Below are 11669 nucleotides of genomic sequence, written 5' to 3'. Positions count from 1 at the left end.
CATGTGGCATCTACCATTAAGCTTGAGGTCTTCTGTGGCCAGTAGGCTCCACAAGACATTCATAGTATAATTGATCACAATAATGATTTAGTTTATGCTAGTTTGATTTCTTCCCTAAATCTACCCACCTCTGTACTGTACCTCTACTGCTTTTAGACACTTAAAATACCTCTGACCAAGCTTTTCACCAACACTTCTAATATATGGCTCAAAGACAAATTTCTGTTTGCCAATACTCCTGAGAAGTGCCCTGGAATATCTTATTACATTAAAGGTGCTATATAAATGCAATTTTTTTGGACCTGAGGTTAAATTATTTTATTTGTGACAACCTCTAAGAGATTGTGTTTGTGACACAGAATCATAGAATTGTTACAGCTCAGAATGAGGCCATTTGGCCCGTTGTGTCTCCACCGGCTCTCCGAATGAGCAACTCACTGAGTGCCATTCCCCCACCTTCTCCCCAAGATCCTGCATATCCTTCCTTTTCAGATAATAATCCAATTCCCAATTGAATGTCACAATTGAACCTGTCTCCGTCACACTCTCGGGCGATGGTGGTGGAGTAGGAAGGGGGAAAGGTGAAGAGTGAAGGGGAGAGGTGAGAGCAAAGGGGGGAGAGTTGGGATGGAGAGGGAAGTGTGGGGAAGGGTAGGGGGAATGAATGTGGTGGGGGTGGGGGGAGTGTGGGGAAGGGTAGAGGAAATGTGGGGAAGGGTAGAGGAAATGTGGGGATGGGTGGGGGGGAAGGGTAGGGGAAATGTGGGGATGGGTGGGGGAAAGGGTAGAGGAAATGTGGGGATGGGTGGGGGGGAAGGGTAGGGGAAATGTGGGGATGGGTGGGGGGGAAGGGTAGAGGAAATGTGGGGATGGGTGGGGGGGAAGGGTAGAGGAAATGTGGGGATGGGTGGGGGGGAAGGGTAGAGGAAATGTGGGGAAGGGTAGAGGAAATGTGGGGATGGGTGGGGGGAAGGGTAGAGGAAATGTGGGGATGGGTGTGGGGAAGGGTAGGGGAAATGTGGGGATGGGTAGGGGAAATGTGGGGATGGGTAGAGGAAATGTGGGGATGGGTGGGGGGAAGGGTAGAGGAAATGTGGGGATGAGGACGGGTGGGTGTTGGGGGGGGGTTGGGCGGAATATGGGTAGGGGGGAAATGAGGGGGGAGGGGTGAGGCTGACGCGTTGACGTTCGGAAGTGACGCTGAAGCCGCGCGCTGATTGGCTGCCACGAGGAGTGGGCCGCCATTTTGTGCGGCGGTTTTTTATTTTCACCTGCGTCATTTCAGACGGAGAGTCGGAGCCGGTAAGAGGGAGAGAGTAAACCGGGGGCCGAGTGGGGGGGAAGAGGGTAAACCGGGGCCCCGAGTTGGGGGAGAGGGAGAGATTAAACCGGGGCCCGAGTGGGGGGAGAGGGAGAGATTAAACCGGGGCCCGAGTGGGGGGAGAGGGAGAGATTAAACCGGGGCCCGAGTGGAGGGAGAGATTAAACCGGGGCCCGAGTGGGGGGAGAGGGAGAGATTAAACCGGGGCCCGAGTGGGGGGAGTGGGGGGAGAGGGAGAGATTAAACCGGGGCCCGAGTGGGGGGAGAAGGAGAGATTAAACCGGGGCCCGAGTGGAGGGAGAGGGAGAGATTAAACCGGGGCCCGAGTGGGGGGAGAGGGAGAGATTAAACCGGGGCCCGAGTGGAGGGAGAGATTAAACCGGGGCCCGAGTGGGGGGAGAGGGAGAGACTAAACCGGGGCCCGAGTGGAGGGAGAGGGAGAGATTAAATCGGGGCCCGAGTGGGGGTAGAGGGAGGGAGTAAACTGGGGGCCGAGTTGGGGGAAGAGGGTAAACCGGGGGCCGAGTGGGGGGAGAGATTAAACCGGGGCCCGAGTGGAGGGAGAGGGAGAGATTAAACCGGGGCCCGAGTGGAGGGAGAGATTAAATCGGGGCCCGGGTGGGGGGAGAGGGAGTAAACCGGGGGCCCGGGGGGGGGGGGGGGGAAGTGTAAACCGGGATTCTCCCCGCAGTAAATCCCATCTCGGCAGTTTTCTGCTGGGCCTGGCGCCTCGAGGAGGCGAGGGTTTTGTTCGCGGGGGTTGAGGGCCTCATTCCCACGAGAGGCGCCCCGCCCCGGGTGTGTGTTAATACCAGGTCTCCATTTCCTCCCAGTGTCGCTTCATTTTCCACTCACCCCCTTTTTATCCCCCCTCCCCTGTTTTCAGGTCGGAAAGTTGAGTTCAAGTCTATAATATTCAATCCAACGTTTTCCGCCGCCTCAATTGTGCACATGGCGCTGGCGAAAGCAGCAGGGGGAGGGCCCACCGCCCAGCCCTGTTCTCGCCTGATACCATCCGCATGGCGTGGGCATGTTCCCCCGCCCCACCGAAAGAGTATTTGGATGTGGGGGTGGGTGGAAAGCCCGTTTTTTTTCCCCCAACCCCGCGATTCCAATCATTCTGTTCCTCCCGAGTTGGATATTTCAAAATGCAACCTTGGAAATAATCGTGGAAAAGTAACTATCTTTAAGGAGTTTGCAGTTGTATTACTCCGAGTTTTTTTTTAATAGTAAGCTACTTGAATAAGCAAAACTTTTGTTTTTGTTCATTGTAGCAAAGAGCTTCATGTGAGCAATCTGAATTAATGTATCCAAACATGCCCTGCAATGCAGGAGGGCTGTACCATAGTTTGGCAGTTTATCAGAGGGTAGTACATTAAAATTTATATGTTCTGTTTTATCTCTGCTATGTAATACTTGTCCTTCAAAAAGTGCTCTTATGTAGTTTATTCCCATCTCCCTGCTGCCCTGTGGCATTTTACTTTGTGCGAAATGTGCTTAGTCCTCCTGTTGCTCCTGTATTGGCCCATTGCTGCCTGATTTCAGTTTCACTCAATCTTCTTTGCCTTTGGTCTGCCCTGTGATGGGTATACCTATCCTCAGCATGTGACCTTTGTCACAAATTGGCCATTTCTTTTTATCCACGTTGCTGGGTTTTATTTGCACTTCACGCACATGTGAAAACTATCACTTCTGAGCACAGCAACCAACCTAGATTAGAAGTGATAAATGTGAAGAGCCAAAGTGAGATAAGAGTTTGTAGGGAGTGTGTGGAGGTGAGGACGTTTGAGTGACCGTCATAACTTTCCAATAATTCCACTATACTCAGCCCATAAAGCCACTACAATTCTCCAACACTCAAATGCAAACCGTTTATCAGTGCCTACTGCTCACTCAGGACTCCCAGGTTCTGTAAGCCCTTGACCAATTCACTCTCTTCACCTCCCACACTAAACGGCTGAATCCTTCTTCCTGTTCCCACTTCCTTGGTATGTTTTGCTCCTCCAATCCTGAATGACTATATTTTTGTCACTTTTTTTGCATTCTCCTTTGCTACCTCCTGCTCCAAACACCTCTATGTATTCCTGCTCATCACCGTTTCCAATTTTAACTCATCTTGCCAATTACCACTATCATCTACTGCATGAAGTACCTATAACGTTATCTGACCATTTCCCTTTTCCTGACCCAAATATCCATTACTCCCTGCTGTTATAATGGTAGGCTACAGCACCCTGACCTCCCCCCACCCCTCCCTGATTGATCAGCCTCTAATTTTTAAGCTTATGCCTCCTTATTCTGGACTCTCCCACAAGGGGAAAATATTTCACTTCCTTTATCAACTTTCATCATGCTTCGAGTAGATCACAGCTCAAGTTTCTGTATGCAAAGAAAAATATATACACAAGCATAGTCTACGCAGCCTTACTTCCCATTGTATGGCATAACACCTTTATCGTCGTCAGTGTCATATCATTCAACTTGGGGGAGCAATGCCACAATAGATCGGTTTTGATTTGTCTACTGAATGTGTATAAAATCAAAGTTCTACGTTCAATATCCAAAATTAATCCGCCTTATTTCTAACTTTATTTTCTATGGAATGCCACCAGACAAAATGAGCTCCCGTGTGTTCATTGGTCGACTAAGCCCTCATGCCAGAGAAAGGGATGTGGAGAAATTCTTTAAAGGGTATGGGCGAATAAAGGAAATTGACTTGAAGAATGGGTTTGGATTTGTGGTAAGGTTGCTTTTTAGTTCAACAAATTTGAACATTGTAACTCAAACCAAGAAAATATTCAGAAATGCAATTTTTGATGGAATAAACCAACTTGTGCATATCAATTTAGCTATACTTTATTATCTACTATTAGGAGTTTGAAGATCACAGGGATGCAGATGATGCCGTTTATGAATTGGATGGGAAAGAATTGTGTAGTGAAAGGTAAAACAAGTCAAAAAGGTTGCTTTGTAGTTGTAACTTTCTTCATTTTAAAATGGGGTGTTTCATTAAGAGAATATTTTGTTTCTGCAGAGTTACTGTTGAACATGCTAGAGCACGGCCTAGAGGGGGTCGTGGAGGAGGACGCTATCAAGGTCGCTTTAGCCCACGCCGTCCACGGAGTGAGGGAAGGTGAGACAATTTAAACAGGAGCTGCACTGTTGGCTCACTCAACATGACCCAGTAAATAGCTGAGCTGTGCATAAGGGAGAAATAACTCCAGGTTCGATCTCCAGCCTGTGCTAATCTTTGGTAGAGCAACAAGAGTGCTATAATTGGCCTCAATGCCAATTATAAGGGAGTGGAAAATTGAACATAATTTTTGATCCTGGTAGTATTTTAATTTTTTTTAAGTCCTGGGAAAACTCAGCAGGCCTAGCAGAATCTTTGGAGAGAAACGTTTCGAGTTGAATATAATTCTTCAGAAGTGAAGGAAGGTAAAAATGTGGGATTTTACACTGTTGAGGGGGGGGGTGGGGGTTGAACAAAAGGGAAGGCCTGGAATAGGATGGAGGGTAGGAGAGGAATAACAAAAGATGTCATGGAACAAAAGGCAGAGTGGTAATTGTAGTAGTAAAGAAACAAAGCATTGTTTTAGAGTAGGGAGAAAAGATCCTCTTGCAAACAATACCTTCCTTGTCATGCTAAACTTGCATAAATTTCCATGCAATGGCTACACATATAGTTTTATGTATTTCTGAATATTAAAATACCTTTGGATTATACTTACAGACTAGTTTTGGAGTGATTTGGATTGTGAAGTAAGGAGGTGCAATCCAGCAGTTTGTGACTTGGAGATTTTGATTTGATTGCAGCTATCACAATGCTGCTCTTTCATGCTTGCATTGTTCTTGCCAGCTTGTGCAGTGATTTACTGCCTATTGCTAGTCAACCTGTTCGGTGTCTCTGTTCAGTCAAATATCAGTGCTGGACAAGTAGAGCAGCAACAGAAAATAAATCATTGGTCGAATGAGAAAATAACAGTGGGGTTGCAAATAAACACAAACAAGAATTTTGTTGGGAAGCTTAGAGATTGATTTGATTTCTGTATGTGCTATTTGAAAAATTGAGGATAATTTCATTTAGAGGATTGTTTTCAACGTAACGTATAAGCAACGCATGCAAGATGACCCTCCCCCAAGCAAGGCCGGGGACCACCAAGCTTAACGGCAGGATCCCTTTAACATTTTTGGTCACTTTCCTTCCAATTGGAAAATCCTAACAGCAGCAACAGATGGCTGTGGCCAGAGACTATTCCCAGCAATTGGAGTTGGGGAGATGGCAGGTGTGTGGGGCCTTCCTTTCGGGGCTGGGTAGATCATCCTCCTCCAACACTTGAAGCCGGCAGCTCGAGCCTTTGTTCAGTCTGGTTTTCCCAAATCCATACAGCAGCAGCAAATTTTAATTTCAGGTCCCATTGGCACTGTGGGAGTCAGATTTAAATAACTTGTGTCCCACAGTGGACATTTGGGTGCCCCAATAACTGTCACCCTTTAAACATATTCCCGTTTTTAACTCCTAGCTCCTGTCATGTAGAGGTTAATATCGAGGCTGTAGATGTCTTGAGTGAATAGCTATTGTAAAGAAATGGTTTGAATTGATGTAGCACTTAAAATTAATTCTTCAGAAAATCCCAGAAGTACTTTATATCCAGCAAAGTGCATTAAAATACACTTGATGAAATGAGAATTTTTTTTAAATGAATTATCTCATCACCAGTTTTAAACTCTTTTATCATATTTGCTAGCTGGATGTACCTCCATGACCTATCAAGTATTTGAATTGATTTACAGGTATTTGTCTCACTGGAATGTCACCGACACTTCACATAAGGCCATGTATGTTGGGTAGTGTAATCCTGAAAATTATCTCACTAATTCATAGGATCAGCATCATTTCCTCATTGCTGGGCACCAATTCATCGCAGCAAAATTCTAGTGATTTGTGAGGTACCAATGTCTGAGTAAATTGGTTCCTGAGTCATCGCATTGAAACTCTTTACTATCACATGGCAAAAATCCACGACTTGGCGTTTGCCTGATAGAAATTAAATTCCAGTAAAAGTTGAACATAGGATTCCTCACTGAACACAGTTGTGAATCTCAGTTCATGTGATTTGTTTCAGAAATGGACCTCCAGTTCGTACAGAGAACAGACTCATTGTTGAGAATTTGTCTTCAAGAATTAGTTGGCAGGTATGTTGCATATAACAGTGAGTTGTATTTTGTGATCCTGTTGCTATAATGTGAAGAGTGCTTTCAAGGTTAGCTGAGATTTTTACAGCAAAAAACAGATGGATATGGCAGTACGTATTACTGGTGAGGACCTCTAACGGGGACTGCGAAAATCTTCAATTAAAATGTTACTCAAAGCTTGCACTATTGTTACAAGAAAGTTACTGGCATTAAAGTAAGGATTGGAACCTGAAATTTGTCTTGCTCTGTTTAGAAAGTGTGGAATTAGTTACTTAATTTCTGTGGTAATTTTGTGTGGGCAAGAGAATACTAATGGATTGTAAACAGATGGATGAACTGAGAGTTTCTCTTCTAGAAAGAGAATTATCTCAAAAGGATGTATTTCATAGATGGTGCTACTACTGTTCATGCAAACACAAGATGCCATACCATGTTGTTGTCTTCCCAGTAGCATTTGGATTCAAGAAAACTGCAGAAACTTCGTGACCTGACTCTTGTTTGAATCTTGCCAATAGGGCTTAATTAATGTAATCCAAAAACTTGCCTTTTATCTTAAGAGCCTTTAAGTGTCAAATATGCAGTATTGTTTACAAGTCCTAATTAGAGACTGATGGAATGTTCCTTAAGTTTAGATGTTTTCTTTTTTCTACCTCCACTTGTCCCTCAGATTTTTTTTCTTCGGTTCTAAAGCCAGTGGCTCATGCTGGGTACGATTCCATGGAGAGTACTGATTCTCCATAACTTTGACCAAGTTGCAATTACCTGTATGTAAGGTTGGATGGTGACCATTGGCAAACAATTCTATTTGGCATTGCAGTCAAGCCCCATCTTGACATTGTGTTTTGCTGAGTCATGTTTCTAGCAGAGGTTGCTGATAGTGGTCAGAAATCAGCATCGTGGTAGATGTTTTTCTTCCTTCCCAAGTGCTGCTTGGTATTGTGCAATCCCTAATGTCAATCCAATTAAAGTCACTAAATTGACATCATTTGACTTTATTTCCATTTTTCAAAATAATTACCTATTTAAAATTTTGGCCAGGGTTGGTGGGCAAGTTGTCAAGAAATTTGGCCCAAGATGCACCTAGATTTTTTTTGCCTTTGTCAAACTTCAATTACTAAGGCTGACCTAGGGAAGGAAGAACAGTGGTAAAAGGAAATTGATTTGAAGATGCACAATACTGAACTAATTTTAATTTGTCCATTTATAAAATTTTCATTAAGTACTGCAACTTTAAGAGTGTTAACAGTTAACATTCATAATGATGTAATTTGTCTAAATTGCTTACTTATTTGAAAACCTTAAATGTGACATTTTTGTTTGGTTTCTGTGTTGAATTATGTGCAAACTTTAACCAAATATTAAAACCTTTATTTACCAGCCTCTCGTATCGTTGGCCTTGTGACGAGTGACGTTTTCCTAATCGCTCTGGCTTGGTCTCTTGGTGGGCCTAGTTGAATTGCCAGTCCTACGTTTCAATCAGTTGGTGATCTGTATTATGCTGGTCTGACCAACATTGGTGGGCGCTAGCTTAAGTGCCGGGGTTCGTTCCTGCGCCTCTGAAAATGCTGGTAACGAGTTGTCCAAAAGTCGAGTTGTGAGAGCTGACTCTAAAATGAGGTCCTTGATTGAAAGAAATTCGCTAGTAGGTTTGTTTGGAAGCTCGATTTGAAGTGTGAGGAGCCCTTGGTAACAACACAAGATTTAGCAATTCCTGTTCCCATGGCACCGCCAAAGCCCGCCTTTAGGATGGGTGATGTCCGGGAAGGCTCACGTCGAGTGGGTGCTGAAGAGCACCATCGGGTCGTCAGTCGTGATGGTACCTCTGCAAGTTCTTCTTGCATTTGGCTGGTTGAATAGCCTAGGGAATTGTACAGGAAGGTAATAAATTTTGATGAAATTAGCTTTGGTTTCTTTTGTAGTAACTTTGTTAGAAGATGACTTGAGTAAGTATGCATTTGTGTTTTACCTAACTGATCTGATCTTGTATAGGATCTGAAAGATTTCATGAGACAGGCTGGAGAAGTTACCTTTGCGGACGCGCACAGGCACAAAATGAATGAAGGGTAAGTTAAAGGAATGAATTAAGTTGATGTGTTCACAAAAGCTTGATGATTAAATGGGAAAAATTTGCCTATTAGCACTCAGTAAAAGAAAACAATCTTTGTCAATCCAGCTGCACAACAGTTTTCAAACTTGCACCAATAGTACCAGAATTATAGTCCTTGGTGGCAGTAACCTTAATATTTTGAAATCAACTTTGATGTAATCTCATTTAAATGCTGGCCTTGGAAATGTCATCAGAAGGCATTGAGTCAAATTCCACATGTATGCTGATGTCCACCATCTCTTATGACACCCACCACTATATCTTCTGTCAGCTTGCTTGACTGATATTGCAACATGAGCTGCAATTTCCTCCAGTTAAATACTGGGAAGATCAAAACTATCATCTTGGCCCTTCACTGTAAACTTCATACCTTCGCTACTGATTTTGCTCTCCTCCCAGCCACAGTCTTGGGTTGAATCAGACTGTTGGCAACTTTGGGGTTCTATTTACCCCAGAGCTGACTCCATTACCTGCCTCTTCCCCTTGCCTCAACCCTTCAATTGTTGAAACCCTCATTTACATCTTCGTGACCAAGAACGTTGACTGCAACAACACCTCTACCCTTCATAAACGTGAGCTAATCCAAAACTCTGGATCTGGGAGATAGTATATGGGAAGCAGGTCAACCATCAACCTACGTTGTTCCCTAGTCCCCTAACATCTCAAGTAACATTTTCATCTTCATGTTTAACTTTGTTCGTGCCCTCGCCTTTTTCTGGAGGATTCAGTCTTCCATGACTCTGCATTTCTTCAATTCTGGCTACTTGTGCACACATCATTGCTGGTGGATATCAGCCATCTGAACCCTATGACCTCGGATTCTCTCTCCTCCACACCATTTCATAAGACCCTTGTTAAAACGCACCTCTTTATTTAAGCTTTTAGTTAGCCCTCCTTTGACTTGGAATCAACTTTTTGTCTGGAAATTTTTAAAGTGCTTGAGTAATGGGTTCAAATTGGAAAAAGTTGAATTTCATGGGAAAATATTAAATATTCTTTTTAGGGTTGTTGAGTTTGCCTCGTATAGTGATTTGAAGAATGCTGTTGACAAACTCTCTGGCACAGAAATAAATGGAAGAAAGATCAGGCTGATTGAGGAACCTAAACATAGGTAAGTGCCACATAAAATGATCTCATCTGGGTTTTATTTCCAAGTGAAATGTTAGATAATTGCATTGTTGATTTGAAATATCAGCTACAGAGACATCATAGCTTCCATTAATTATAAATCAGAACATGCATTTAGTTTCTGTTGGTGACTTGCTTTAACGGGCTGAAGAATACATATTTCGGCATTTGTAGAAGAATAGAAAATTCTTGCATTTGCTTCGCAGGAAGATGGCCAAGCTTTCAAACATATACGAGCCTTTGACTGTATTATAACTGATATAAAAGGAAGATTGCATTTGTACAATTTGGAGTGGGGGTGGCATATACAAAAGTTTGTGTTTCTTAAATATTTTGCCATAGTGACAGCAGTTGCAAAGAGGTGACGTCACTTTTGGAAATCCAATCAGCAAAAAAAATGGTGTTGGCATTTAAGCTGTATTACTGTCACTAATATAGATTAGTTTTTTGTAATGACTGATGAAAAACACTGACTACACATGCTAAATAGGCAGTTCTTATTTCCCCTGGACGTTTAGGTCTCGCAGCAGATCACGTTCACGTAGCCGTACGTTTTCCAGATCTCGTAGTCGGTCTCGCTCCAGGAGCCGCAAATCCTACAGTAGGTCAAAGAGTAGAAGCCGCAGTAAATCCCGTTCTCGCAGTAGATCTCGTGTCCCTGCCAGGGAGCAAAAGGCCCGTTCGCCTTCGCCGTCCAAATCGCCTGCATCATTGGAACGGCCAAGATCTCGTTCTCGCTCGCGTTCTCGGTCAGTGTCAAGATCGCCTTCTGTTGCAAGTGCCGATTAAGCAGTATGTACTGACTGTTAATATAGTAAAAGTGGACTTTTACCCAAGTAAATGGAAGTTAATGTAAGTAGAAAGTAGTGAATATGTCTCAAGAAATATGAAACTTTAATGTCTTTTACTTGAGGCTAGAGTGCTTGCAATTATTGGAAGTATGTTGGAATTGTATTGTTTACATATGCAGTAGTTTGAAAAAAATGTATGCACATACCTTAATATACCATAATGTTCAATTAATGTTACTTTAAAGATGCAGCTAAATTTGCATTAGTACTTTCCCAATGGTATATATAATTGCATTTCATTATTTTTTTTGTTTGTAAAACTTGCAAATGTAACTCAATTAAAATGTGCATTTTTCCCAACTGGACTTTTGGATATTTCATTGCATTGCATAAGTGGTTTGAATGCTCCTCTGAAATATTGACATTTTTCTTAATGTACAAGTTTGTTTTGTGTAGTCAGTAATTTTTAAGTTTTTGTTCCTCATTCAACAACTGAAATGTGGATTTAGTGTCACAACTTCCTCAACCTATCTTTTTTGGAGGAGGGAGTTGGGAGGAGTCAGAGCAACTCCATTGTCTTTGTAGCTCTGGTTTATTTAAGTGATCACCAAAGCCATATTTCATTCTCTGTTAGTTTCCTTCAATTGCAAGTAAAGTTAATGAAATTGTTTTAAAGTGCTTGTAAATAGTGAAGATGAGAGAACTTCACATCTATTACATTGATCTCTTACTTTGCAAAGCACATTGGATTATTGGTCTGATTCTGCAATGGTATGGTCAGAGAAGATCAGCCCTTGTTTCCATGTGCATTTTCCTAAATTAGGTAAGTAGGCCTGAATACCTGATTCACGGTGCACCATTTTGATCACCTTGAGTTCTCTGCCCAAAGGCTGGTCCGACCCACAGTGCCACAACCTCCGGCACAAGTAGGGCAAGGCGGCAGGTCCCAAATCCACCCCAGCTGGAACAGGTCAAACCCCATGCTGTTTGCACCAATCTGATCCACAGTGGATATCCAGCCAGTGGAACCAAATGGCCCTCTAGGACTCACTCTGACAACATGTGTTTTTGCATGCATGTATATGCTATGGATACTGGGGCTCCAATTTCTTTCCATCACATGATT

General features: G+C 43.2%; 1 protein-coding gene across 2 annotated transcripts; it reads left to right on the top strand.

Annotated features, from left to right (window-relative positions):
* The first annotated feature begins 1183 nt into the window (after window positions 1-1183).
* Window positions 1184-10903, top strand: LOC144693336 (serine/arginine-rich splicing factor 5-like). 2 transcript variants are annotated; one of them, XM_078563146.1, is made up of 8 exons: window positions 1184-1302; window positions 3934-4061; window positions 4195-4265; window positions 4356-4454; window positions 6448-6517; window positions 8507-8580; window positions 9628-9735; window positions 10271-10903. In XM_078563146.1, exons 2-8 carry the CDS (start codon window positions 3939-3941, stop codon window positions 10539-10541), a joined length of 816 nt encoding a protein of 271 aa, XP_078419272.1. In that variant the 5' UTR covers window positions 1184-1302; window positions 3934-3938; the 3' UTR covers window positions 10542-10903. The 2 variants fall into 2 exon arrangements, with proteins under 2 accessions (XP_078419272.1, XP_078419273.1); XM_078563147.1 differs by lacking the exon at window positions 1184-1302 and adding an exon at window positions 2375-2497.
* Window positions 10904-11669: the final 766 nt, after the last annotated feature.

Source organism: Cetorhinus maximus, chromosome 18 (assembly GCF_964194155.1).
Source record: "Cetorhinus maximus chromosome 18, sCetMax3.hap1.1, whole genome shotgun sequence".
NCBI lineage: Eukaryota > Metazoa > Chordata > Chondrichthyes > Lamniformes > Cetorhinidae > Cetorhinus > Cetorhinus maximus.
This window is presented reverse-complemented; position numbering and strand designations above follow the sequence as displayed.

Excerpts from the sequence above, each read along its gene's own strand:
- LOC144693336 (XM_078563146.1), top strand. The coding sequence starts at position 3,939 with ATGAGCTCCCGTGTGTTCATTGGTCGACTAAGCCCTCATGCCAGAGAA. Across the intron at positions 4,266-4,355 it reads AAAGAATTGTGTAGTGAAAG|AGTTACTGTTGAACATGCTA; the intron begins GTAAAACAAGTC and ends TTGTTTCTGCAG. Across the intron at positions 4,455-6,447 it reads CGTCCACGGAGTGAGGGAAG|AAATGGACCTCCAGTTCGTA; the intron begins GTGAGACAATTT and ends GATTTGTTTCAG.